This window comes from Neofelis nebulosa, chromosome 18 (genome assembly GCF_028018385.1).
Source record: "Neofelis nebulosa isolate mNeoNeb1 chromosome 18, mNeoNeb1.pri, whole genome shotgun sequence".
Lineage (NCBI taxonomy): Eukaryota > Metazoa > Chordata > Mammalia > Carnivora > Felidae > Neofelis > Neofelis nebulosa.
Window position 1 is genome coordinate 31418187 of NC_080799.1, and position 27983 is coordinate 31446169.

The 27983-nt window shown below is 48.4% G+C and overlaps 1 protein-coding gene across 2 annotated transcripts in view; it reads right to left on the reverse strand.

Moving 5' to 3' along the window:
• XYLT1 (xylosyltransferase 1) overlaps positions 1 to 27983 on the reverse strand; it is a 312721-nt gene that overhangs the window by 255387 nt on the left and 29351 nt on the right. The window contains exon 1 of one of the 2 annotated variants that reach the window (XM_058709986.1): positions 14363 to 14671. The exons of the other annotated variant lie outside the window; for it this stretch is intronic. Coding sequence (XP_058565969.1) covers positions 14363 to 14365 — 3 coding nt within the window. The 5' untranslated portion in view covers positions 14366 to 14671. Of the gene's footprint in view, positions 1 to 14362; positions 14672 to 27983 lie in introns of those variants that run through there. 2 annotated transcript variants of the gene reach the window in all.

Consider the following 27983-nt stretch of genomic DNA (forward strand, 5'->3'; position numbering starts at 1 on the left):
ACACACACACACACACACACACTTCTACAACATATTATTCAGAGCCAATTCTTGGACATCAGTCCTTGACCAAATGCAGCTCTCTCTGGAATGAACTCCACATTCAACTCAACCTCAGGATGGATGAGCTGTTTCAGAGAACAGCTGGGAACGCTGGAAGGGAGATGGTATATGAAGACCCTGGAGTGGAGAAAGGTCGCAGAGGAAGAGGCACAGGAAGCAAGGGGAAGAGGGCTTCAGATCAACTGCTCAAACCACCCCCCATTCTGCCTGGCGGGTGCCAAGAATGGTGCAGTGCAGGGCGGGGGCAGTCTTCGTGAAAGTCAGAAGGGACTTCCGGCAAGTTCAATTACTGCCTAGATTTATATGCGGAGATATACTTATGGATCCATATTTAGCATTTCCAAACTAATGTGGCGGGAGTGGTTATGATTTTCCCCAAGACCTGGCCAGGACAACTTGGAGCTTGCTGATGTAATTACTTGTAACGTTCTACAACCCAGGGAATGGGTGGCTTCCTGTAACATCCTTCTCTATGTTTCTGGGCAGGCCACTCAACTTCTATTTTGCGTCAGTTCCTGCCTCTGTAAAATGGGAAAAATAACATCTCCCTCTCAAGGAGCTGAGGGGACAAAATAGAAGAATCCATGTTAAGCACTCAGGAGAAGGCCCGGCTTAACTGCTCAACGAAGGGGGTATCAGCCGTGGTTGTTATTACCACATCAGCCTCCACAACATTTGGGAGCACCTGGCATTTGTGGAATATTTGTTGGCCTGTTGTATCCTGCTTGAAAATTTAGTACGGAAATACTTGGGGGGAGAAAAAAAAGCCGTATGTTCAAAAATACTTACCAGGTTATTTATTTAAAATAACAACAAGAATATCTAAACACTGAACAATAAGGGAACGGTAGCATTCACGAAGGCACATCAGCTCAATGGAAAACCACACGCTAAATCGAATGATTAATACGGAGACTACAAAATGCTTCCACGATGTTTACAAAATGGTGTTGAGTGGATCTGAAAAAGACAAACTGTGCACTTCTGGGAAGTGAGGTGGAAGAGACTGTGGAGACATGAAAACGGCTCTCGGGGTCACCTGGGCGGTTCAGTCCGTTAAGCGTCCGACTTCAGCTCAGGTCATGATTTCACAGCTCATGAGTTCGAGCCCCGCGTCGGGCTCTGTGCTGCCAGCTCTACTTGGGATTCTGGGCCTCCCTCTCTCTCTGCCCCTCCCCCACTCGCACTCTCTGTTTCTCAAAAATAAACAAACGTTTAAAAAACAGCTTCTGGGTTGCAAAGCTGGATCACAGGTAAAGTTTTTAAAAGATGGTTAACGCATGGAAATACAAAATCAACTGCAACAAAAAATGAGAGTGAAACTCGGGAGGGCGTTATTTGGGGGATTTGGAACATGGAATCCCTTGTAAAGCAATGGTTTCTTCCATGGGATGGCAAACACCTCCAAAGAAGGTGAAATTATCCATCGCTAAGCTCTTCCGACATCAGGCTCATCGTATCCTATGTACCTGGGTGTCTATTTTCCCTATCTTACTTTTTTAATGAATGGGTAATGGAATACGTCACCAAACACTTACTGGTGGCTTACTGCATGAACGACTGGTACAAAATGGCCACCGGCACAGCCCCCGAGAGGAAAGGCCTCACTCACGAAGGAGATAAATGAAGACAAGACAAGACGGATGAGTCACAGAGGACAAGCCAACAGCGGCTAACACAACTGCCTGCAGGCCAGGCATTGTTCTGAGGGTTTCATGGGAAGAACCCCCTTTGGTTCTCATAGCGAACCTACAACCTCAAGGCAGCTGCAGCCATTTGACAGATGAGAAACCTGATGCTCAGAAAGAGCGAATGACGTGCCCAAGGTCACACCGTCAGTGGTAGAGCAAGGATCTGGACCTAAGACTCTTCCCCAGGGCTCCTCCTCTCACCGCTCTGTCTCTGACCAAGAGCCACAGAGGGTGTTCATGCAGGAGGAGGTGAAAGTCCCTCTCCCAGATGCCCACCCAGGAACAGCTCACACTCATGTCTATGTCAGACACAAGGGCTCTGTTGAGTCCTGGCCTCCCTGAGCTCACGCCCAGCCTGAAACCCTGGGCTTGCCTTCGGGAGCCAGGAGCTAGATGAGGAGAGTCCATGGTATGGATTAGGGACAAAGAGATTCTGCAGTTCAGACTGGAGAATATTAAAAAAAAAAATTTTTTTTACGTTTATTTATCTTTGAGAGACACAGCACGAGCAGGGGAAGGGCAGAAAGAGAGGGAGACAATGAATCCGAAGCGGGCTCCAGACTTGGAGCCGTCAACGCAGAGCCCGACGCGAGGCTCAAACCCACAAACCGTGAGATCATGACCTGAGCCGAAGTTGGACGTTTAACCCACTAAGCCACCCAGGTGCCCAGACTGGAGAATTTTTTAAGGCCCTTCTGGGAAACTGTACTGGCCTCAGAAAGATCGGGGGGGGGGGGGGGGTCAGGGGGAGGGGGAGAGCTCAAGGGGAGGGTGCCAGCATGCGTGAGCAGAAGGTGCCGGGCACTGAGAGGGACGGACACCTCTCCCCTGCCCAGATGGGAGACTGAACAAGCTGTGCAGCCCCAGAGAGACCAGAAGAGGTTCTGATGCTGTCACTTCCCACCTCAAAGCGCTGGATCTTTTGCTCAGAAATCGAGAGAAAAAACGGACACAATTCCTGTCAAAGCTGACAACATGAAGTAGGGCACACGGAAGCGTGTGCGTGCACACACGTGTGCACAGTTGAAACAGCACAGCTGTTTTGTTGTAGCAGCAACAGACTTCCCAGCCACTTACTTGGGGCCAGGCGCTGCCGCATTTCCCCTTCCTAATTATCCTGTGAAGTGGGAACTGTTCTCAGCCCCATCATACAGGTGAGAAAACCAAGGCTTACTGGGTTCGGTGGCTCTGTCCGGGTCACATGGTCATGATTTGAATCCAGGCAGCCTCTCTCCCTCAGGAACACACTGATGCACGGTATTTTAGAGCTGTGGCCACACACATAGGACACGGGCCTACCCAGAGAGACAGACGCGGTGCAGATGACAAGAGACAGCACAGATAGGCACGCGGAGGGCTGCAACAATGAACATATGCATCCCTGTCTCCACGCAAGGGTCGGCTCCTGGCACACCTCCAGGGGGCACCGTTCACACAGGATACAAAGCAGATACCGGCACCCAGCTTTCTGGAGGGGGAACTCGGCTTAGAAAATCGGTATTTAAAGTTCCCTTGGACAAACGAATGGCCTCGCTCGCTCCCCCCGCCACCTCTCTACGCTGCTGATGCCACTGGTCCTCACCGCGGCTGTGCAGGGTGGGGGTCTGGTGCCATGGAGGGAGGAAACCCAGGCCTAGGAATGAATGTGTCGCTTGTCGGCTCTGCTACCCGCAGTAGCACAACACGGCGCCCTGTTTCTCCTGGAATCGGAGCCCTGAGTCCGTTCCAGCCCTCGTTTTCACGTCTTTCTTCCCAGCAGACACAAGGCCTGCTCAGTTCTAGAGAGTTGGTGTGGCTGCCAAAGCCCAGCGGAGGGGAGAAGGCCTTGAAAAGTCACTTTATGAAACATCCCGGCTCGCGGAGGCCAAGCCACGAGGCCCGAGCGGCTGACTTTCCATTCACCACACACCCCACCCAGAGATGAGGGGCTCAGTTACAGCCAGCCCTTGTTCTCACCCGCTGGGAGCCCCGGGGAGTCGGAATTCACGGGGATGGCATCAGAAAACCCTTGGCAGGAAACTCCGCTTCTGGCATCTTCCTCGGGGGCCACAGCTTGCTGTGGTCAGCCGAGACGGCATGATGCAAGAACTGAGAGACGGCTGTCCACCGTGGGGCCTTCTTGAGCCCGGAGACCCAGGCTGAGACTGAGGCAGGCAAGCTCTCTGTTACGTGCAGTGCCTGAGACGATCTCAATACTTCACCAATTCACGTATTCTCTACATTCAGCAAAAGTGTAGTAGGCACCTACTATGTGCCGCGTGTTACTGTTTTAGGCACACACAGCGGTGAACAGAACAGTCTCCCCCCTCACACAGCTCCTTCTCGAAACTGTCACGCTCTCCCCAGCCCTCCTCCAATTAACAGCTGTGTGACCTGGGGCACACCATGTCCCCTCTCCGTGCATCAGTGAGGTCTCTCCTAGGGTTCTTGTGAACCAGCATCTGGGAGCCACCAAATTCCCCCTTGGGGCCTGAACTAGACCGGGTTGGTTTCCATCACTTGCAGCCAAGAGCTGTGCCCAGGAGATTAGGAAAGAGAGCAGAGAAGACAAAAAGCGGGTTTGAGAGAGCTGCGGGGAGCTGATGAGTCATTTGCGCATCTGGAAAGCAGATGGGAAGACACGTGGAGCGAAGGCGGCCTCAGGGAAGAGAGGCTGCATTCGCTCCACCTTCTCCAACAGCCCTTGGACGCTCAGGGTCAAAAGAGATCACAAGGTCCCTAGGACAAAGAGGGAGATGCTGAAAAGCCAAACGGTCAATGCAACAGTAATACGTTCAGTGTTCACTAAAACATTATTTGGTGTGCTTCGAACAGGCTAGGTACTGGGGCCCGGTGTGCAGATACAACAGAAGATAAACCGAAGAGGAGGGAGTGCCTCTTCCTGCAAGGGTCATACAGTCTTTCACAAGTCACCCTCTTGCCTGGAACCTCGTGGCCTCACTCATTCGTTCGTTCATTCATCCATTTCCTTGCCTGCTCACCAGCCGTGTGCAGGCCCCTGGCTAAAACCAGCACCGTACAGAGTCCACTGTGGCAGCCAGCCTTGCCGATCAGGCCGGTCTGCATTCAAAGCCAGCCCACAGCTACCTGCTCTGTAAAATGGAAATAATGCAGATTTCTTTGTAAGGAAGGAACAGAATCAGGCTTTTTAAAGCCCCTCCTGGGCCCAGTGACGCGCACTGGCTAAGAGCTCACTCAGTGGTTCAGGTGAACATCCTGCACCTTCTCAGGAAGTCTTCTGAGCCAGAACCTCCGGGACGTCACGAAGACCATCTCGGCTTCCTTGTGGCTCATGCTCAGTCCTGAGTTTCGTACCTGGATGCTCACAGTTGCACACTCAGAATTTTCCTAACCAGGTATCTGATTTTCAGCCTCAAAGTGGAAACATTCCCCTAGTTTATTCAAGACTCGCTGGAGGGGACCACAATATCCTTGGTTGACACGTGGTTAGCTTCTAGAAGAATAAGAAATGTTAAATTTAGGGGGGAAGGGACATCAGGAGGCCCTCGTGTGACATTTTGAGGCTTGTTCTGAGTTCAGAGGCCATATTTAGATAGTACTCAGGGCCCAGACTGAGTTCTAGAAACCAGGCCAAAGGATCTGCCCATAATGACACATATCAAAACTGGAGAAAGCCTCGGTCATGGGGAAAAAGGATGAAAATTACAAAGCCCTTCTTCCGAACCACCTTCTAAAAGTGAACAGAAAGAGCAGGAAGCTGCCCAAAGTGTGCCCCAACCTCCCTCTTCAGAGCTAGAAAGAGTAACAGGTCCATTTCCAACTTGCAATTTAATTCTATTTTGGAGTTTACTGGAAAGCAGAAAATAAGAAAGGGATCTGAAAGAGGCCAGCAGTTTGAAGGCAAGGACAAAATTGAAACACACACATTAGACCAAAGAATTCAAAGGGCCTGGCAGCTTGGGTCCCCCAATATCTTCACGGCCCCTCAAGCCCCCTCATGCCTAAGCAAATTAGCAATGATATGTGTGCTCTTGACTTTGAGAATCACAGTTACCTTCCTACCTCCTCATGCAGGGAGTCAAGAAGGGATGGTCACACGTTGAGAAAGAATGTCCTCTGGAGGTACTCAATAGTTTCTGGCGCATTGATATCCGAAGGGCATGGGTAAGATAGGGTTTTAGCTGCAGACCAGACTCAAAAGGAACACTGAATACTACCAGGTGACCAACAGGGTCTCTGAGACAGCCAGAGTCAAGCTCAGGGATTCCTCTGCTGTAGGAGACAATGACCCAACCACAATGGGAATGGCCAGCACAGACCCCCTTGCCTTTGCTGCTATTGGGTTTACACTACCCGTGTCGGGCACAGAACCAAAACCTTGACCTCTGCTGATGCCCAAAGCCAATACCTCAATGGCTCCCCTTCGGGGCAGCGTGCTTGGCTGCCTCCCTCATTTCACTTGCTTCTTCACGAAATCCAAAAGTGCACATGAGAAAGGTGCATCAGAGGAGTCCTCAGTGAGTAGAGAAAGTGCCTGGACATTCCTGGGCCACCAGGTACACTACACTTTGATGCTGTTGCCTGCCATCATTGTCACCGCATGAGATTTCTTGCATATTCCATAGACTGCTGTAAACACTGTAATGAAGAGGTTGGGCTGCCCACTCAGCAGCGAAGAAACGGGGCCCCAGAACCTCACCGCCTGGGTCTGCACCCTGCAACTCAGCCCGTATGGCCTGGAGGTCTTGGGACAACTCAGTCATCTACACCGTAGAACATGGACCACAGTCGTGTGTGTTTCGCAGCCCAGTTGTGGGGCTTATACAAGCTCATGCAGGCCAAGCATTCAACACAGCGCCTGTAACATACATTTGTACAAATTTTGTCAGTTGTAGTCGCTGCTGTTGATGTTGATAATAAAAAATAAAATAGTAACATGATAACCCCCTTCGTGGTGCTCGTTTCCAGATAGAGTGCAACATTAAAGCCAAGAGCTATCTGCTTAATGCAATTTGCTTCCCAATTAATTAATTATATTATATCCAAATTGAATTATATTGTCTCACTCTCCAAGGAACTGGTAGTTTCACCTTGGGCTGCTAAAAATGTCCTGCCACCAAAAATTGCTTATAAGGCATCCCTGTCACTTCACTCGATGAAAGTTAAGTTGATTATTTTTTGAAGAAGTCTTTTGGCCATCAGGCCTTGTGACACTGAATGGAGAAAAATCACTTCTAAGAGCAGCTGAAAACACTCCTTGGCTGGCTCTGAGTTTGGGGGTCACTGCTCAAGAGGGTGACTTTTCCGAGACCTCCCATCTCTGATAGCACTGGGTCAGACAGCGGAACTATGAAACGTCCCGCTTCAGCTCTGTTCTGTGCAAATGACAAAATACTCACCTGGCTTCAAAAGAAGCCAAAAGGCTCTAGAAAAAAAACCTAGTGCTGGCCAAGGTCTCTGTCTGATGAACAGGAGGCCTATCTTACTGACTGTTAGGTACACGGGCGGTCCAGCTGTTAAATCATGACATCCACTGCTGACTCTCAGCCAGGCTCTCAACAGTAGGTGGCAAGGCGGCCGAGGGAGAAAAGGATGTTTTCTTTCTACTGGCCCATTATTTTTCGAAAGCCCATTCAGATTTCTTGGTAGACAAAGCAGGGGGAACGTGATCTTCCCGCACTGTAAGAGATGATGTTTTTAAAGGGCAGGCGCCCAGTTGCTCACCCCACACCAGCTTGGCTTGAAGGTTATGTGTGAACAGTACATGCATGGTTGCTTCTTTGGGTCCCCAAATCTCTCCCCCTTCCAGTGTTATCCACAGACCCTGCAGCTGAAGATCTATATCCTGATGAGGCAGAGTTTACGTTCTCATGGCTACAGTTCAGCCCAAGTCTAAGGCAATCATTCACACGAACAATATGTGAGTAGCACCCAGGAAAGCATGGAGATGTAGAGGCGTGGACGGCAAAATGCATCCATGTGAGGTGGTCCAAGTACACACACACACACCCCAAGGATTCCACGACTCCAGGCTTAACTCTGCTTGGACTCAAGCACATTGCCCCCCGTGTAGTTAGAGACCAGAATAAAACCCATGTAAACAGATTAAATGCCATGACAACCACATTCCAATCTTACAAATACCAAGGATTGGAGTGGGGGAAGGACTCACTTGGAGATTAGCATTTCTTGGGCAGAGCAGAGAAGGGAGAAGGCAGAGAGGCTCTCAGGAATCTAAGTAATCAAAGTTCTTTCCGACTCTGATGGAAATTCCTCTCATGTTTGGGTTCTCCCTGTCAACCACCATCCACCATCTTGGAAGGTGGCCCAACTGATGGAGCTCCAAAGGGATCTAATGACATTTGCTTTCCCAACCAAGGAACACCTTAACAGGGGGATCTCTCCAGCTGCACTCTCATTTTCCTGGTGGTCCTACTGTTGGGAAAAAGGAAGAAGGGATATATAAACTCTCGAATCCTACACCTGATTTGCAATCCAGCCCATGTTTGCTATATCCGTATCTGTTCAGTAGCTCACTGCAGTGACTAATATGGGCTGAGTGTGACTGGAAGGTGAATAGGGACAGGGATACTCCCCACTTTTTCCCTGAAACTCATTATCACTCAAGCTTAGATACACCACAAGGAAAAGTACACCCCAAGAAATTCAACCTTACAAGAGGCCAGACGTGAACCCCCAAAAGGAGGTGTCAGTCCCAGTTCTCTGCACAGAGGTGTTCACAGGTCCTTCAACGCTGGGAGAAAAATGCATTCCATGGTTGCTAAATCCTGTTTTCCCCTTTTCTAGCCCACACCAAGCATTCTCAAAACACCCTTCCAAACTCAGCTACAATGCCAGTTCTGTAGGAAGGCCCCCATGGTGCCTCAGACTGGTTCAGGCCCCCCTTGCACACTCTCATTAACCTCAGTCTCCTCCACTAAATTAAAAACTCCAGGAGGCCAGAGGATGTGCCTACATGCTCACCATTATCCCCCCAAAGCCTAGCCCAGAGCCTGACATACCGTAGACGCTCACGGCATACAGCCCACAGGGACACACGGCAACAGTTGGCCTGGGTGTGCCCCTGACTCTCTACTCAGAAAAGAGGTGGCATTTCTGATGACAAGATACATATATGTATCACCACTGCACACCCCTGTACTTTGGGGGCCCTGGGCTAGCTCCACACTCTCTCACAACTTCCCAGGAGACATTCTCAGTGTCCACACGTGAGCAAAGAGCGGGGCTGTTCTCACTGTGTTCTCTTAGATTCTGTCTTTGTCCAGCCGGCATCCATGCATCACAGGGCGGATTATATTAACTGTATATTTTCATATTTTCTGTATTCTTGATGCTCTGGCATTGGGGTGCCTCCCAGAGCTGGACAATTCTCCAGTTCTTACACACGGCAAAAGGTCAGCCAGGGGTACCCCTTTCATATACAAACCAACTGATTCCTAGTCTAAACCCGCCTCCCTCCCAACCACCACTTGATCCAGCACAAGCAGAAGCCACAAGAAGGCTTTACTGACTTACTCCTCATTTATCCTCACAATAGCCTCAGGTGGTAACAACTGAAGCTAGGAGGGATGAGGAATTGTGGCCTGCAGCATCCAGCTAGAAAGCCTTATCTCCTACCACATTCCCCCTCACTCACTCAGCTCTAGCAACACCAGTCTTCTTGTGGCCCTGCCCCAGGACATTTGCACAGATTGTTTCTTGTGCCTGGATTACTCTCTCCTCCCTTCTTCACCTGGCTAACTGCACTCAACCTTCACATCCCACCTTATTCATCCCCCAAGAAGCCTTCTCTGGCCCTTCTCCAGACCAAACCACCCTATTAAAAGCTCTCTTCTCATCAGAGCTTCTTTTTCTCTGTCTCTTGTAAAAGTTACATTTTCACAGAAGAGCCATTGTTGCTGGTTCCCCACTGTATGCATCTGTCTGCCAGATTCAAGATGCCCACAAAATCTTTGACGTTCCAGTCATGGAGAGGTGGGGTCTTCTTCCCCCTTAAAACTGGGCTAGCCTTAGTGACTTGTTTGACCAACAGAATGGGGCAGAAGGGGTGTTCTGGGAGCTCAGAGCCTAGGTGATAAGAAAGCTCCTGCTGGGACTCTTGGAACATTCACTCTTGGGAAGCGTCCTTTTGGAACCCGGCCATCATTCCGCGAGAAGCCCAAGCCACATGTGCTCTAGTCGACAGCTCCAGATGAGCTCCCAGCCAGCCGTCAGCGCCAGCTGCCAGCCGCATGAATGAGACACGTTGAGCATCCAGCCCAGCCAAACCTTAAGATGACTGACTGCAGCCCCGGCCCTTATCTGACTGCAACACACACAAAAAATCCAAGGGACAACCGTCCAGCTAAGCCCAGTCAGCCCACGAAACTTTAAGAGCTAATAAGTAACTGTTTAAGCCACTACGTTTGTGAGCAATTTGTTCCACGGCAATAGATAAGCAGGACGCCCTAGGATCCGCTACAATAAGTAGGTGTTCACGCCTTAGGGATACATACTTGAGGCAGCAGCGACGACTAGATACTCCGTAAGTACATAACCGGTTGATTAAATGAAGAATGGAATGTGTCAACTAATGACAGAGGTGGGATTTGAACCAAATTACATAAATTCAAATCTCCCTTCCCTTTTATTTTTAACCGTAACCTAATGTTCCCTTAAAAAGGAAAACATTAAAAAAAATAAGATAAACTAATAAAATCAAATGAAACAAATGAAAACAAAACAAAACATGATCTTCCTGCCTGTCATATTTGCTATAGGTTCTGGAGGAAAAGTGGAATTCTCAAACGGAGTCTTGTCGCGAGATAGTAGCCTCTGCAGCTTTCTAGCCCAGGGGAAGTTCAGAGTGAAAAAGCCAGTTTGCTTTTGTGTTGTCAGGCCCTCACCATGGTATTGCACGGAGGCCAACAAACATTTCCTGTAAAGGGTCACATAATAAATATGTTCAGCTTTGCAGGCCATGAGGTCTCTGTTCCAACTACTCAACTCTGCCTTAGGGTCAAAGCATGCACCATAGACAATATGGAAATGAATGGATATGGCTGTGTTCCAATAAAACTTTATTTACACAAACACAAACAGAGGGCTAGATCTGCCCCTCCCTGGTACACTGCATATTCCAGCCGTCCTTAAATTTAGGAGTGATCATGTTGTTTGCAGACCCAATGAAACTGGCAATGCTTCCAAAGGAAATAACTTTCAGTACACTGAATAGTGCACTGAATAGTGCACTGCAGACAGCATTTTTCACTGTATGTTAGCATGGGCAGGCAGGTTCAGGTGCAAAAGATATAAGAAGAAGATACAGTAAAAAAAAAATTAATATAGAAAAAAATCTGATCTGACCTTTTCTCCTGTAAACTAGGGGAGGGGAAGTCTGCTCCCTTTGATTTGAGTCTGAGATGCCTATCACCAGCTGATAAGAGCAACGTTCAATGACAGTGGTGTTTGGAAACCATTGAGGCAGCTCTTGGCCAAGAGAAATGCCCCCTTGTAGGCCCTCAATGAACTATTTGTTAATAAATAACTGAATCTGTGTCTATTAGAATAAGAGGAAGCCACTCGTTTCTATTGGCCCATTCAATATTAGGGCTCAGTTACTGGGTGAAGTTTATTCAAAGCAGCAAAACATTGTAAGTAATGGCTTCCTTACTCACTTGTCTTTGTAGGATCAAGCCTCTAATTTCAGAAAGTACCACCTAGGTTAGCCGAAATTGAACTTAGGTATACATAAGGTAGCGCTCCAACCATAGCTTGTACCTAGATATCAGAGTTATACAGTTAACTTTTTTTAAACTTTGTGTTTTAAAATAATTACAGACTCCATACATTTAATTTTTAAATGGCTAATGTTAATTCTCAGACAACAGAAATTTGCCATGCTATTATTAGCAGTGACAGCTCAATGCATGAAGAATTTCTGAACTCACAGAGCACTTTTTAAAAACAGTGCGGTATCATTTTATTCTTAAACCAATTCCAGGATTAAATAGGTATAACCATTTTCATTCTATAGGCGAAGAAAGTGAGGTTCACAGTAAGTACCAGTGACCTGCCCATGGACACAGCTTATAAGGGGCAGAAATGAGGCTGTAAACCACACCTTCTGGTTTCAGGGCCCTTGCATGGGAACACCTCAAGAGAACAGGGTAACTCCTCTCCAGTTATAATTGATATGCAACATCTATTTCCAAGTGCTTTGCAAAGTTTAGCACTATTCAAAAAAAACGTTAGCTTGGCTAATTATTCAGATTTTTTTTTTAGCGAGGGTCCAAAATGTTCAGTTGAGTGGGTGTGCGTGTTATTTGTTACACCATATTTTGAAAAGGAGGCGAATGTCCAATAGTGACCCAAGGGCTTGGCTTGGAAGCAAATTTCAATCAAAAACATCAATTTACTGCCTGAATTTGCCTCCGTTTCAATAACTGAATCTTTCTTGATTGACTCAATAAAACCCACTTCAGATTTAAACACCAGGGTGGGAGGTAAGCTGGTCCAAGCCAGATGGCCTTTTCTTTGGGATCTCACCAAACAGAAGCCAGCTGCTTTCCTGACCGTGCCCTGACACCACCACGGTCCCTCCCCCATACAATGTCCCTCCCCCAGGAGCTGTGCCCACCCTGGGGCTATTTTCACTTTGCAAGTTGGTTTACCCTATTAGAGCAAGCTTTCTTTCTTTTAATTTATTTTTGAGACACACACACACACACACACACACACACACACACACACACACACACAGAGTGTGAGCAGGGGAGGGGCACACAGAGAGGGAGACACAGAATCCGAAGCAGGCTCCAGGCTCTGAACTGTCAGCACAGAGCCCGACGTGGGGCTCAAACCCATGAACGGTGAGATCATGACCTGAGCTGAAGTCAGACACTTAACTGACTGAGCCACCCAAGTGCCCCAGAGCAACCTTTCAGATCAAATATTAGGGTCCCATGAAGAGTGTACAGTGAATTAAGAACTGCACATATATTTTTATCTTAAAACAATACACCTGTGCCTTGCCTGTCACTGTTCTTTAGACGGGAGGCAAAGGGGAGCTCAAACCAGAAAATTCCTTGTGGGGCTCCTGAAAAATCTGCTCATGAAGGTGAGCTCCTTCACCTAAATCTGCTCCACTCCCAGCCATGAAGGTGTGGCTGGCTGTATTCTCCAGAGAGCACTGCAACGATGTCACCCAACCCATATGTTCTTCTGCATCGTGACTTTGCCACACACACCCGTCCCCCTCATCCCAACAAGGGGTGGGGCCTCTTTTTCCAGCCCCTGGAATCTGGGCGGGCCCTGTGACCGCTTTGAGCAACGGCACACGGCAGGAGTGATGCCGTGCCAGTTCCAGTCGGAGCCCTCCACTTCCTGGCGGCCTCCACTTCCTGCCTCCTGGAGGCCAGCTGCCACATTGGAAGTGTTGCTGCCCTGAGACCATCCTGCCATGAGAAAATCAAGTCACAGCCAAAGGCTCTGAAGACAAGATGCCACATGGAGGGAGAAGGAGCTCAGGAAGGAACAAGAGGGCAAACATATGGATGAAGAAATCATTCTAGAAACGGATCGCCCAGCCCCAGCTGCTGCCGCACGGAGCAAAAACAAACCGCCTGGCAGAGCTCTTCCTGAAATCCTGATCCTGACAAAACCAGCAACCAAATAAAATGGCAGTTTCAAGCCATCAGGTTTTGAGACAGTTTGTTTTACAATAATAAAGAACTGGTACGTGTATTGTTTGTTTTTACTGAAACATAAGGTAGCTCTCATTTGAGGCCCTGTCGATGGCTCCGTGGTCTGTGGACTGCAAAGTAGGGGCCCAATCCAGCCAGTGGCCCCCACGTCTTGCCCGGGTAGGCTGGCACTTCCCCCCAGGGATGCTTTCTCTGGTCTTCCTCTAAGGGGGGCGGGGGGGGGTACTTTATCATTCCCGCAAGGTTCCATATAGACTAGCAGTGACCCCAAGCTCTTACCCAGATTTGAGACCTCAATGCTGGAAAGCTAAGACTTTCAAGGAAAAATGGGATCGCCACAGCCAACCACAGCCATCTTCCCTGCTGGTGATCTCGCTGGGCTTCCCAGGTCTTCCTGGTCCCCCACTTCTTCCGTCCCCAAGCTCCACCCCCCAACTGCACGCTGATGTCCTCCTGCCCATCGGGGCTGCTTACTCAGGCATGGTGCCTGTTGATGGACACCCCACAGAACCGCCCACCTCAGGACAGAAGGCCATCACTGAGGTAGCTCAAGGGCAGCGGAGTCTGCTCGCTGTGGCCTTTCCCCAGTGGCTGGCAGCTGGGCTAATTCAGAACCCATTACGATGATTTTTTCCTCCAAGGCCCTTCCGTGAGGACTGAATACTAATGAATCTCCACTACAGAGAAGGGGTCTCCTGCTGCCCTGGCTGCTGGGCAGTGGGGACAGTCACTTGCCTGGGCTTTCGTGTGGGAGTCCACACTGATTACGGTTATTTCACGGAATGACGAAGGGCTCTCCGTGCCATGCGGCGGAGCCCCAGGAACAATCCTCACAGTGTGAGTGAGTCTGACGCCCACATCCACGGGACTCTACGTGTCGGTGGCTGAAGCTGTCTTTGCCTCCCGAGAAGGGGCAGGAAGTCTGACTGGCCTCAGTCTTACCATTTATGCCTGTCCCGAGAACCTTTAAATCCGTCCGTCCAATCCAGGTGATGTCTGGACATCATTCTCCCTTTCTGTCCTCTGAGAAGTGGGTGCATATCGCTTGGGACTTTACAGCCAGAATGATCTGTGTTCAAATCCAGACTCTGCTGGTTCTTAGCCGCATGACTTTGGGTGAGATGCTAAATTTCTCTGGGTCTCTGCTTCCTCGCCTACAAAACGGAGGCAACAACACCTTCTAGCAAACCCGCAAGTACTGAAGAGGATAAGGCCAAAGGTACTAGAAACGACAGCACACAGGTTCTCCCGTGTGGTTCGTGAATAAACCTTTCTGAAAAAACTTTAATGGTTATTTATTTTTTTATTTTTATTTTTTTTAATGTTTATTTTTAAAACAATGCGAGAGACAGAGTGCAAGCAGCGGGGGGGCAGGCAGAGGGAGACACAGAATCTGAAGGGGCTCCAGGCTTTGAGCTGTCAGCCCAGAGCCCGACGCGGGGCTCAAACTCACAAACTGCGAGATTGTGACCTGAGCCAAAGCCGGACACTCAACGAACTGAGCCACTCAGGCGCCCCTAACAGTTATTTATTTACTTTGATATATTTAAGAAGAAAATGGGCTTCATTCATACTATGACATTATGGATAGCAGAGAGAGCTTAAGGCTGAGCCCGAGTAAATAGTGAGCACATTTAAAGAAAAATGTTGGGGCACCTGGGTGGCTCAGTCGGTTGAGTGTCTGACTTCGGCTCAGGTCATGATCTCACAGCTCATGAGCGAGTCCCGCATTGAGCTTTCTGCTGTCATTATGAAGTCTGCTTTGGATCGATCCTCTGTCTCCCTCTCTCTCTGCACCTCCCCCACTCACGTGCTCTCTCTTAAAAATAAAAATAAACATTAAAAAACATAAAGAAGAATAGTAACTATTGGCAGGAAGAGTGTAACGTGGATGTTACAGAATCCGCCACGTGCACACGTGGTATGTGTGCACCCCATCAGCACCCCAGGGCCTGTTAGGTGCTGACGAAGGTCTGCTTCCTTCTGCTGTGGCTCGCCTGTCACAGCAGCCCCAAGGCTTGTGACAGCATCAGCCTCTACCCTTGAACTTGGCTCTGGCCTCATTAGGGCTTGGCCAAGGCTTAGAAGTTGGAGGCAGAGTCCCCGAAGTCTCAGGCATTCTTCCCCTCTCCAGGGTGACGAGCAAGAACAGTCTTTGGCTTTGCAAATCACAAATTCCCTTTAAGCGCCTCGTCAACAGCAGGGCTGGCCCACCTCAATAAAATTTTATTCGGGGCTTGCAACTCCCCACTCTTCCATGCCATCTGCTGCCCTTTCTCTGTGTGCTTCACTCCCTGCTGACAACGGATGGGTTTTAGGTGTACGCATAAGGGCAGGGTGACAGCCAGGGAAGGCCGCTCATTAGCATCGTCTGTATATTTTGAGAGCCAAGACCTACCAATTACATAGGATGTCGGGTAGCTCGCCTGCAAATGTCGGCCAACTCTAGATGACTGGGGCCAGGTCAACGGAGAAGCCAGATCCATGGACTATGAATTTTTAAGCTTTTGGAGCAATAGAACCTCTGAGTTCACAGAAACCAAAGCCCACATTTAAATGCAGGGCCCAATTCCACATTTCAGAGAAAGACCTTTGTCAATTGTTCACAAGAACTCATCCAACCGGACTCTCAACTTACACCTGTTGCTATTCGTCTGACCTGCAGTGACGTCTGGACTGGTTTTACTCAGCAGCCCCGAATGGCTTTTCCTTCCCGCAGCACACAGCCACACGGGTGCCTGCCACCACGCCATTGCTCAGGCTGTTCCCTGTGCATGAATGCTCTTCCAGGCTGCCTCTCTACCCAGAGAGCCTAAATGTCCCCTTCACTCTCGGCTCAGACACTGCTTGCTCCAAGAAGCCACCGCTGACCACCTAAGAGTTAATACCCCGCTATGGAGAGCCACTTATCCATCCCATCTGGCCCATCACATCGAACCATAACCCGCTCCCATGAGCATCTACGTATTTGTCCGTGAGCTCCGTTTCCAATGTTCCATATGAGGCCAGGGGCAGAATAAGTGAGCCATACATGTCTGGAGAATAAATGAATGCAGGAATCCCATAGTGACAGTATCCATTCATTGAACAAACATTTGCTGAGTGCGCACTGTGTGCGAGGCACTAAGGATACCAACTAAACAGGAAGGAAGGGCACATTCCTGCCTTTGTTGGGTTTACGTTGTAGATACAAAGAGACAAAATTATATACAAATAAACAAGATGATTTCAGATAGTGATAAATGTTATGACAACAATTCTTAAAAAGGTAGTAGAGTAGAGCAGGGATCAGCCAACTACAGCCTGTGTGGGTCAAATCCAGCTGGCCATCTGTTTTTGTAAGTAGAGTGTTAGCAAAATAATACCCCCATTTATTTACATGTTGCCTGTGAAAGCTTTTGCACAACAATGACAGAGTTGAGTAGTTGCCACAGAGACCATATGGTCCTCAAGCCTAAGATACTTACTATCTGGTCTTTGACAGAAAAAGATTTGCATAGAAAGAGATGCGGGGAGAGGGAGACCTTAGTAGGTGAACAGGAAAGCCCCCCTGAGAAGACAGATGTTAGAATGAAGACCAGAATGAGAAGAAGGCATCCGCCAAGCAAATACCGGGGCAGGAGGGAGTCCGAGGCAGCAAGAACAGCAAGTACAAAGGCCCTGAGGTAAGACTGGGCTTGGTGTATTCCGGAGACAGGAGGCCAGTGAGGCGCCATCAGCTATCGACTGGTACAAGACAACCCCACGGTAGGCAGAGGTGATGAAAAACCCCACAGGCTGGGGTAAGGGCTTCTTGCTAAGACTTGTGAACAATTCTGAAAGTCAGCGAGAGTGTCTGGGGTTTTGGCAACAAGTGACAAGACGGTAACTACGAAAGAGGAGGGGACAGCACCATCATGGTGGACGATGGAACCCAAAATGCTGACAACTTGGCTCACGACTTCTTTCCCGCTGAGAACAAAGTCTCCTTGTCAGGGTAACCAGTTCCGTGTCAACCCCCCCCGCCCCCCCGCAACATTCAGGGCTGTTCCAACTGCTTAGGCAAGATGTTTCCAGAATAGTGGAACCAGCGGGCCAAACAAGCATCTCACCCACACTGCTATTTTTATTTAAAAGACTCACGGTTTCTTTTCTTAATTTGTGTTGTGAGAGTGAACTTTTAGTTCACTCTAAAACCACAGGTTTTATATAGCAGTTATATGTATTTCCTTTAAATACAAGAAATACACTTACAAAAAAATGTTTGCCTGTCTACCACCTCCCTCCCAGTTACACTTTGGGAACCCACGGCTTAGGCATAGACCTTCCAGAACTTCACTGATGCTCCAGCTCCCCACATCACAACATAGGGCAGTGGCTTCAGAGGGGACCGTGCAGTCACGGGGGAGTGCAGGGGACACAGCCCAAGTGCAGGGGACATGGTTGCACACAGCTCAAACACGACCCTGCCCCTTACCAGCCATATGCTCTTGGCCAGCTCAAACCTTGAGAGCCTCAGACTTCTCGTCTGTAAAATGGAGCTGGGCCACACAGTTGTAGGAATTAGGAGATGTGCATGGTGTGGCCTAAAACCTGACACCTAGTAGACGCTCTCAATAAATGACTGCAGCTATGACAACAGATACAGAATTATTTATGGTTACAATTATGATCACCCAATGGCCTTTCTGTTCTCGCAAAGTGCGAACAACCCCTCTGGTCACTGATGTGTCTGAGCTTCTGAGACATCTGCGGCCCTCCGTCCGCCCACCGCCCATTTGCTGTAGACAGAGCAGTAGTTTTGGGGACCTGTAGACAGAGCAGTAGTTTTCCACTGGGTTTGCCAAAGTAGGTCTCCTTTTTCTTGCTTTCCTTTTATTTTTTGTTTCCAAAAGACTCCTGATTAACAATCGTTCAGAGGGGAGGAGGAAAGAAATTACTGCAATGTTCCTTGTTCTGGTCCCTGCTGGGTTGGGAGGCTGCTATTTCAGACTCAATCAGCTACCTGCAGGGTCACTGGATGAAATTCTTCCCCACAGGGATCAGGAGGAAGTGGCCCCATTGGGACGCTTCCACTGGTGACCCGTGGCCTGAAAACCCCAACCGCTCAGAAGTCCCCAGGGACCTCAACCTCAGCCAGGACGGGAGCCCAATTTCTTTAAGAAACCCCCTCGTAGAAAAGTGGGGTCTCACACTGGCTCTGCAGGAAAAAGTGCTGCCTCCGTCCTTAGCAAGCAATTACATTCAAGTTGTGAGCATCAAACACATCCTTAACTGGAGGTAATCCGAACTTGGCTTTGAACCCCCTCTGCACGAGCAGGCTTACGTCTCTACTGCTTAATTCAGAAAATCACTGAAAGTGGTCTTTCTTCCCTTGGCACAAAGCGAGGGGAGAGGAAGCTAGCTCGTCGGCAATGCAGTCGCTGGGTCAGGAGAGCTCAGCCGCTGGCGGACAGGACACTGCACACGCTGCTCTCCTCCTCCATGCAAGGCTTGTCGCGTGGGTCCTCTGAGCCTGTCGCTGGCTTCCAGGGCCAGGCCACTTTGGTGCAAAACAAAGATGGGGGTGCCTGGTTTAAAAGCGGTGAGGAATTTCAAGACAGTGATGGCAGAGCATGAAAGCCAATCCTGCCGGCTTCCTCCCTTTCTGGGCTGCCTCCCGTCATCACTTTCCCTAGGTTTTCCCAGCGGGACCAGATCCTGGGATTTCACAAAGGGTTTTTCTTCTTCTTCTTCTTCTTCTTCTTCTTCTTCTTCTTCTTCTTCTCCTTCTCCTTCTTCTTCTTCTTCTTCTTCTTCTTCTTCTTCTTCTTCTTCTTCTTCTTCTAATTTCTGAGTGTCTATGCAAAGTCCTTACAAAGGAATAATATGGCCTTCCCATTTCACCGACAGTGAATCCTCTTGCTTACAAAGAACAGGATGACATGAAACAGCTCACCCAGAACAATCTTCATACCAGCACGATGGTATCTGAGAAATCAGGGAGCCTCAGAGCTTTCCAGCCCGTGGACCAGAAACCCAAAGCCTAAGTTTGTTCTGGTTTCTGTCACTTCATCCTACCAAGGCAGGATGCAAAGAAAGGCTGGGGATGAATGGCACTCGTAACTTACTTTCTTAAAAGAAGTATATAGGGGCGCCTGGGTGGCTCAGTCAGTTAAGCATCCCACTTCGGCTCAGGTCATGATCTCACAGTCCGTGGGTTCGAGCCCCGCGTCGGGCTCTGTGCTGACAGCTCAGAGCCTGGAGCCAGTTTCAGATTCTGTGTCTCCCTCTCTCTCTGCCCCTCCCCTGTTCATGCTCTGTCTCTCTCTGTCTCAAAAATAAATAAACGTCAAAAAAAATTAAAAAAAAAGAAGTATATAATACTGTACTGTATATTTGGAAGTTGCTAAGAGAATAGACCTTAAAAGTTCTCAGAACTTTTTTTTTTTTTTTTTTGATAATGATGTGTAGTGATAGATGTTAACGAGATTTACTGGGAACACTCTGCAATCTATAAACATACTGAATCATTACGCTGTATGACTGTAAGTAATATAATGCTTTGTGTCAATTACATCTCAATTAAAAAAAAAGATGTAGAATGGCCCAAAGTGTATAAATAAGGTAAAATGAAAAAAGTGCAATAAGAAAAAGCTGGCAAAACTTTAAAAAATACAAATAATAAGTAAATAATAATGCCAGTAATTAACAAATATAATAAGTAAATAAAAAATAAAGTAAAATTAAAGCCTTCTGCAGAGCAGGGGTCAGCAAACTGTTTTCTGTAAAGGCCCAGGAAGTAAACATTCTCGGCTCTGCAACCCATAAGGTCTCCGTCAGTCTCCTCAACTCCACAGTCGGTGCCAAGTAGCCACAGACAGACAATACGGAATGAATGGATGTGGCAGTGTTCTAATAGAACTTTTTTTTTTTTAAAGAAAAACTTGCAGCTGGCCAGATTCAGTCCAAGGGCCTTATTTTGGCTGACTCCAGACTCAGGGCAGCACTTTTCTCCCTCCCTCTCTCTTTTTTAAAGTTTGCTTATTTTGTGTGAGAGAAAGAGAGGGCATGTGCATGCACATGAGCAGGGGAGGGGCAGAGAGAGAGGGAGAGAGAGAATCCCAAGCAGGCTCCACAATGGCAGCATGGAGCCCAACATGGGGCTCCATCCCACGACCTTGGGATCACGACCTGAGCCAAAACCAAGAGTTGGGTGCTTCACTTACAGAGCCACCCAGGTGCCCCGTGGCAGTGCATCTGAAACTTCGGTGCACATATACGTCACCTGGGAATCTTGTTAAAATGAAATTCTGACTCTAGAAGTTTGGGATGAGGTCTGAGACTCCCTCCACATTTCCAACATGCTCCCAGGGGATACTGAGGCTGCTGACCCGAGGCCCACGCTTTGAGTAGCAAGGAGAGAGTACCCAAAAGAGAAAAGAAGGAGCACTTACCAAAGAACCCAAATTTTGAGAAGTGCTTAGCAGAACGCGGTACAGAAAAGCAATTCATTTTCTCGTGACCAAGGAACAGAGTTCTGCGATTTAAGTCCACCTTCAAGAGGAGAATACCATGTCATTGGAGATCAAGGATGGAGTGAACAATCATTATCAGAAAGCAGAATGCTACACAGTTTTTAAGCACTGCTGTGCATTTTCTGGCAGCACTTAACAGCGACATATACCAATCAATGCAGGTAAATGAATCCATTCGAAGGCAGGCCACGGATGGTAAATCACATTGTCCACTAAAGTTGCTAAATTAGCAACAGCGCGACACAGAACATTTTTTTTTTTTTTAATAAAAGCGAATCCTCTCTGGAATGAGATGGACTGCAGGGGAGCGTGGCCAGCAAGGCTGGAGTGGGGGAGGAGAGAGGGGGCTAGTGACAGAGCTTCTGGGCCAGGAGCTCTGCCCCATGCTGAGGAAGCTTATGTGGAAACTGGGATCAAGGCTCTTCTAGAATGTTGTCAACATCCCAGTGAGGGCCAGGTTCCCACAGGCAGGTAGCAATTTTCGGATTTTTACATGCGGTGGTTTCTGACCCACGTCACCATCCAGCTCAGAGCAAGACCGAGAATGAACGGATCCACTCATTCACTGCTGGTAGGAGTGCGGAACAACGAAGTCTCTGTGGACAACAGTCTGGCAACTTTCTTAAACAGCTAAATACGAATTTACCATATGACCCAGAAATCCCACTCCTGGGACGACACCCAAGAAAAATGCAAACATACGTCCACGCGCAGACTTGTACGTGAATGCTTACGGCGGCGTTATTCACAAGAGTCAGAAGGGGAAACCGCTCAAGCGTCCGTTAGCCGATGCATGAATGAGCTACGGTATATCCATGCCGTGGAGTATTATTTAGCAGAGGGCGCCACAGTATGTACAGACCTCCAGGACAGTATGCTAAGTGGAAGAAGCCATTTCTACATGTCCGCAATCCGTAAACCTATTGCCCCTACAGGAGCGGAAAGTAGATGAGCAGTTAGTTGCCTGGGAGTGACGTGAGGAATCTAACGACTGTGATAAAATTGTTTTAAAACTAGATTGTGGTGATGGTTGCACAGCTTGGTGAATTTACTAAAAAAAATCACTGGACAGTACCCTTAAAACGTGTGACTTCTAGGGCATATAAATCATACCTCAATAAAGTTTTTTAAGAATTAAAGGTTTCCATTATGTCCTTTTCTGTTTCACATTTCGCCTCCCTAGTTCTTAAAATACTCAGGAATCCCATAAACTGCAACAGACCCAAAGACCTGTTGTTTATTTCAGATGAGGCTTCAGCAAGGCCTCCGGCCCAGACAAATACCCCAGAGATTGGCACATCAGCTGACTCGTCAGAGGACGAAAATAAACACGCAGGAGCCGGGGCCTTGATATTTTTACAGCAAGAGCCGAATTCATCTGTGGTCAGAGCATCATCTGGGCACGGCAGGGCAACACCTGTGAAGACGCCCCTTAAGATCCACAGCCATGACCTCCAACCCAACCCAGCGACCTGACCTGCAGAGGCCTTGGCCCCAGGGGAGTCAGGAGTGAGGCCAGTTACGGCAACAGCCTCGTCCAGTGGCTAGCAGTACTGCAGAAAAGGCCAGGAAAATCTACCACGCTGAGAGCCAAATTCGCTAGTCCCCCAAATACACCAACACCCACAAACTCACACCTTCATCCGAGATGACATGGTTCTTTTTTGACACGTGCTGTCATCCTGAAAGTGACTCTTTGGGATCCCGTTCTGATGTCAAGAGCCACTCTCGTGTTCTCAGAAGAAAACGAAAACTCCGACTCACAGTACAGCTTTGGCTTTCCTCCCAATGGTACGGGAAAAATCTCACGAAATTAGGAACTATCGTGACACCTCTTCCTTTAGATAAACAGGACAATCCAAGTCACTTGCAGGAGAGGAAATAGTCCCAGCTGATTATGCAAATCATAAAGAATAAGAGGGTGGGTCAGGGGGAGCTGTCTAGAAGGATCCTGTCGGTCCCTGCCACAGCTTGCTCCCCTAATTCACTTCATCGCCCATGAACACGCTTGGTGGCAGCAGCTGGCACCAAGTCAAAGCCAGAACTTGGGGCTTGGACGTGGGACTTGAGCTGAGCCATGTAAGAGTCTGGCCGTGACCTTGGTCTTCTGGATGCGACACACAGGTAGCTGAGCCTACCAGGTGCAGAAGAAACCCTTCTGGGGAGGTTTTAGGACTGAAAGAATGGAATTTGGGCCCCAGCTAGTGATTTAGTACCATTCCCTTTGTAGCCCAGAAGGTATTTGGATAAGGAACACTAGCTTCACAGCCAGAGGACTGATAATCTCTTTCTCCCTTTTCACTGAAAAAGAAAATATCTAAGATACTGGAGAATACAGTAAAATCCTTAACTCCATTTTTTCTTTCTTCCTTTCTTTCTTTCTTTTTTTTTCCCCCTCTTCTTTCCTAGTGGCAAAGCTGGATAAGCTTATCAAGTGCAGGCAAACTACATCTTGGCTCTGATCCTTTTGAGAAATCCATTTGGCGCCTTTAACATTTCATTTGGCAGATTGAATTTCGGACATGTATTTATGGGGCTGGGTTTGCCCTTAGCGGAGTATTGCATAAATCCCATTACAGTATCCACTTTAGCGTGTTTGGGGTTTTCTAAGCCAGGGCTTTATTTAAGTGGACAGCCCCAGAATGACCTGTTCTGGCTTAGAAACTCTCTCCTCTCCCCGTGGAACCAAACCTTTACAGATTGCCTCCATCATTATCAATGTCAAGTGATGTTTTAGGAAAAGTCCTTCTGGCAAGCCCAGAACGAGGCTTCGGAGAAATCAGTGACAGCGTGTCATTATCCTCCAGTGAGCTATGGGGTTCCCCTCCAGGAATCACCTCACCCCTCACTCCTCTTTTTTTTCTGGCAATAGCCAGGGAAGCTTTGTTAGCAATACAATACTTTTCTGTATTTCTTAAGTTTCTAACCAGGAAAGTCTACATACTTTCGGTGGGGGGGGGGGAATTATATAAAGAATAGTCACCTACAGGACAAAATGAGGAAGCCAAAGACCTGCTTTAGGAATCCTAAGTAAGTCTGCTCCCCTCTTTGCCATCAGGTTAACCACTGAACAAAACAAAATGCGCAACTCTGACGTGCGTGTGGTCAGGGGCACGAAAGGAGGGACGTGCGTGGGAAGGCAGTGCCTTCCATGTAGGGGCTCAGGGGTGCTCAGTCTTGGTTATTGGTCCCTCAGCCTCTCCTGGTGGGGCAGGACGGGCCACTGGCGCTGGAGGCAGCAAGGTGCGGACGCCTGGTCAGATGCCTTGTGCAGGAGCAGTGCTGGGGGCCAGGACGGCCACGGCACACGGACGAGGCGGGGGGCTGCAGCAGGCTGACGCGGCAGGAGGTTTGGGACAGTTTCCATCCTCCAGGGACCTGTCCTGGAAGCGTACACAGAGCTCTCCAGTCGCCAACTTTTCACCCAACCGGCTCAAGAGCAGAAACACAAGGAAGGTGGCTGGTAGTAAGTCACCCCCAGAAACCCAGGTGAAGTTGAAGGGGTGTCACCTGGCCTTCCGGGGCCCTCTCCTTCCCGAGCGCCCCTGGAACTTGGCAATTCGGGGTCAAGTCACTTTGTTCTGTCACACAAGCAGGTTTTTTTTTTTTTTTTTTTAAAAACAGGAGACAGCTGCTGCGGTATACGAAGAAGTGCACACGGCGAGAGGTTCTGGGGGCTATTTCAGGCTCCAGATCGGTCTGGAGGCGGCAGCGGCTTCGGTTACATCTAAGTTTGGCCTCCGGGCTTGTGGAGGTAAACTGTTGATGAGAAAAACAATCTGGGGAGGCTTCACTGATTCATTCAGCCAAGATTTACAAGGTCTGTGCTACGTGCAGAGCTCCACGCTAGGTGCTGACATCCACAGGTGAGCTGCACAGGGCAGGCCTTGCCCGCAGATGATAGTCTGGGATGGATACAGAGAGCAAGTGGGGGGCCAGGGGAGAAGATGGGGGTCCAAAGCCCAATGGCATAGTTGAGAAAGCATGGCCCCTGGTGTACAAAGGGAATCCGGAGTTCCAAAACCCCAGGGCCCTCTCTCCAGGGCTTAATCTTCTAAAGATTCTCTCAGTGGCTTTATTTTCTTCCTGTCCCGTGTGCCTGTGAGCATCTGGGGACAGAAGCCGTGCACAACAATTACACGATTTTTATGTACCACAGGAGGCATGAAATATGCATGACCCCATGTACTTCCAATTAAAGGTGGGCGGGTATTAACGTCCCCCTTGTAGAAAGGACATAGAGGCTCCGAGAGGCGAAGGGACTTGCCCAGGGTCACACCCACAGGAAGAGGGGGAGGGACTGAACCGAGGCTATTTGGCTCCAGGGTCCACACTACCAACCAAGACGCCACCCGTGCCTTTCAAGGAAGCTTGCCATGGCTCTGATGTTGACACCACCAGCCTTTAAAAATGGTGGCTGGCGCACAGTAGGGGATCAATCGGTGTCTGCTAAATTGAATTTGATCATCTTATTTAAAGCTACCACAATCACACTCAGCTTTTAAGCTCTGGGCTGGGAACAAGGTCATTCTATAAAAATGGAAAGCAGAAATTTACCCTGAGGAATTTCTTAGGACTTAGAGGTAGGAAACGAGAAAGGATTCTATGCAAATGACCACGGGACCAAGACATGGCCTTGATACATGATGATTACATGAGATGCACTGAAGAATTATGTAACAGCTCGGAAACACAGGTTCAGCCTCCGCTGGCATGCTACCTTTTGTAAAATTTCTAAGTTCATGATATAGAAGGGTAGGGTTTTACATAACTGCTTGGGTCACACAGGGAAACGAAGACATATTCCACTCACTTTCTAACATTTGTGCTCCCCACAGAGAACAGTCTGGAAGACCATCTATCCGAGGTGACTGATAATAACACGGCAATAATAGTAACTGACTTCTTGTGTACTTTCTGGGTGCCGGGCCCATGCTTAATGGTATTCCTGTGCTATCTCATTGAATCCTCAAAGACCCTTCTGTGGCAAGCCAATACCCTAGGTTCTAAATTTTGCAGAGAGGAAAATGCAGCAAAGCCAGACTCTGAACACGGGCACGTAACTGAGAGCCCCTAGTCCTTCCATCTTATTTGTTAGACTTTGCTGCAAAGAACACTGAAGATTATGTGAAGGGGAAAAAAAAAATGCTTGCCCAAATCCTGACATCTCAGATAGGAAGGCAAGAAGCGTGGGACCATCTGGGCCCACGTCGGGTACATGCTGCTTCCTTCCCACTTTAATGGCATTCCCTTGGGCGAAACTCCCGCATGTGGCCACAGAGATGCGATTTTCAAACTCAGCATCCTCTGCCTCCAATCATATTTGGCTCTGGCTGAAATAAAAAAGGCATCTGGGGACAAGTGATCTTTATCTGTACCAAATGTTTGTTGGGGCCACTCCAGGAAATGGTCTCACATTAAGCCTATGCACACAATGTTTCCCCACAACTGCTTGGCATGTGCTTGTGTCCAGACTGCAACACTAGGAATTACATCTTTCTCGGAGCGACACGTGGGACAAAATCACTCAGGTCCGATGAGACTGACAACGTACTTATCGTGGAACAGTTATTTAGATAGAGAGGAGAGGGAGAAAGGAATCAGATCCCCCCTTTAAAGTATCTCTCTCCATGCACGACTTACAGAAAATTGTTCTTGGGAGTGGGGGGAACCTTTTAGAATGTGCAGGAACATAAATCTGGCCAGGTTTTACCATACAGTGAAATTCACCATCCTGGACTCCAGCATCAATTCCCTGGGGCCAAATACCACTTTAAAGTCGTCATGGCAAGGAGGCTGAATACTGGTTGCTGGTTGGGCAAATCCTTGCCCCTTGAAGGTGAGCGATATTTAGTGAGTCCCGTCTAACAAAGAGAATGCAGCAGGAGTGATGGTATTTCACGTTCAAGGTTTGGTTATGAAAAGACTACAGCACCCATCTGAAGTGCTTCCTTCCCCAAGCTCTCTATTCTTCTGATCACTGGCTCTGGGGGGATCCACCTGCCATGCTGTGAGCTGCCCTACAGTGATGAACTAACAGAGACCTCCAGCTAACTGCCAGCAAGGAACTGAGGCCCTCAGTGTGATGGCCTCTGAGAAACTGAGGCTTGCTAACAACCACGTGAGTGGGCTTAGAAGCAGATCTTGCCCTGGTCGAGCCTTCAGATGAGACTACAGCTCTGGCCATCAATCACAGGCAGAATGAGCTGGTAAGTTTTATCTTTCCTGATTAAAGTAACACATGTTCATGGAGAAAAATTTAGAAAATCAAGTTCAAGAGGGGCCTTGAACCAGAACGCTCAGCTAAGCTTTCCCTAGGTCCTTAACCCATAGAAACTGTGAGAGAACTGTCTATTATTTCAAGCCACCAAGTTCTGTCATTTGTTATGAAGCAATAGGTAGTTAATACAGACCTGCCTACAATCAGTTTGAATAATATTAAAAACAAACATCCCATGTTGTGGGAAACACGAGCCTAAAAGTATGGAGGGTAAGTTTCTTTGTACTTCATTAAGACCAAGACAGGTGAGAAGACAAGTGGAAATTCTAGAGCCAAAGCTAGGTCAACAATCTGAAGGCACTGGATGACCCTGAGCTTAACTTTGCGAAGATGGAAATAAACAGACACTGTTACCGGCCAGCTAATACAAAGAGGCAAAGAACAAAAACCTTACTGAGAACAATTTTCAACAGGGAAACACAAACCGCCATCAAACGTCTATTTTATCACCTTGTGGACATGTGCTCACTCACACAAGTCAGCAATAAATTGTAAATATCTGAAAGACTGTCTCGGTGAGGATGCACATCCACCTCGAGGTGTCGGCACAACCGTATTCTGTGTCGGCTCCTTCCCATTCTTTGATCTTAATTCTGTGGACAAGGAGCCAGATGACAGGCCGCAGAGACGTGGGACCTGCGTTCCAGTCCCACCTCTGCCCCTCGCTAGCGCTGTGAGCTTAGGGAAGCAGAGACAGAACCTGATCTCCTCATCTGCCGATTCTGGATGAGAAGATCCACCTCATTGTGTAAATGGAAGGGTTCCAGGCATCTATGTTCAAAACTGC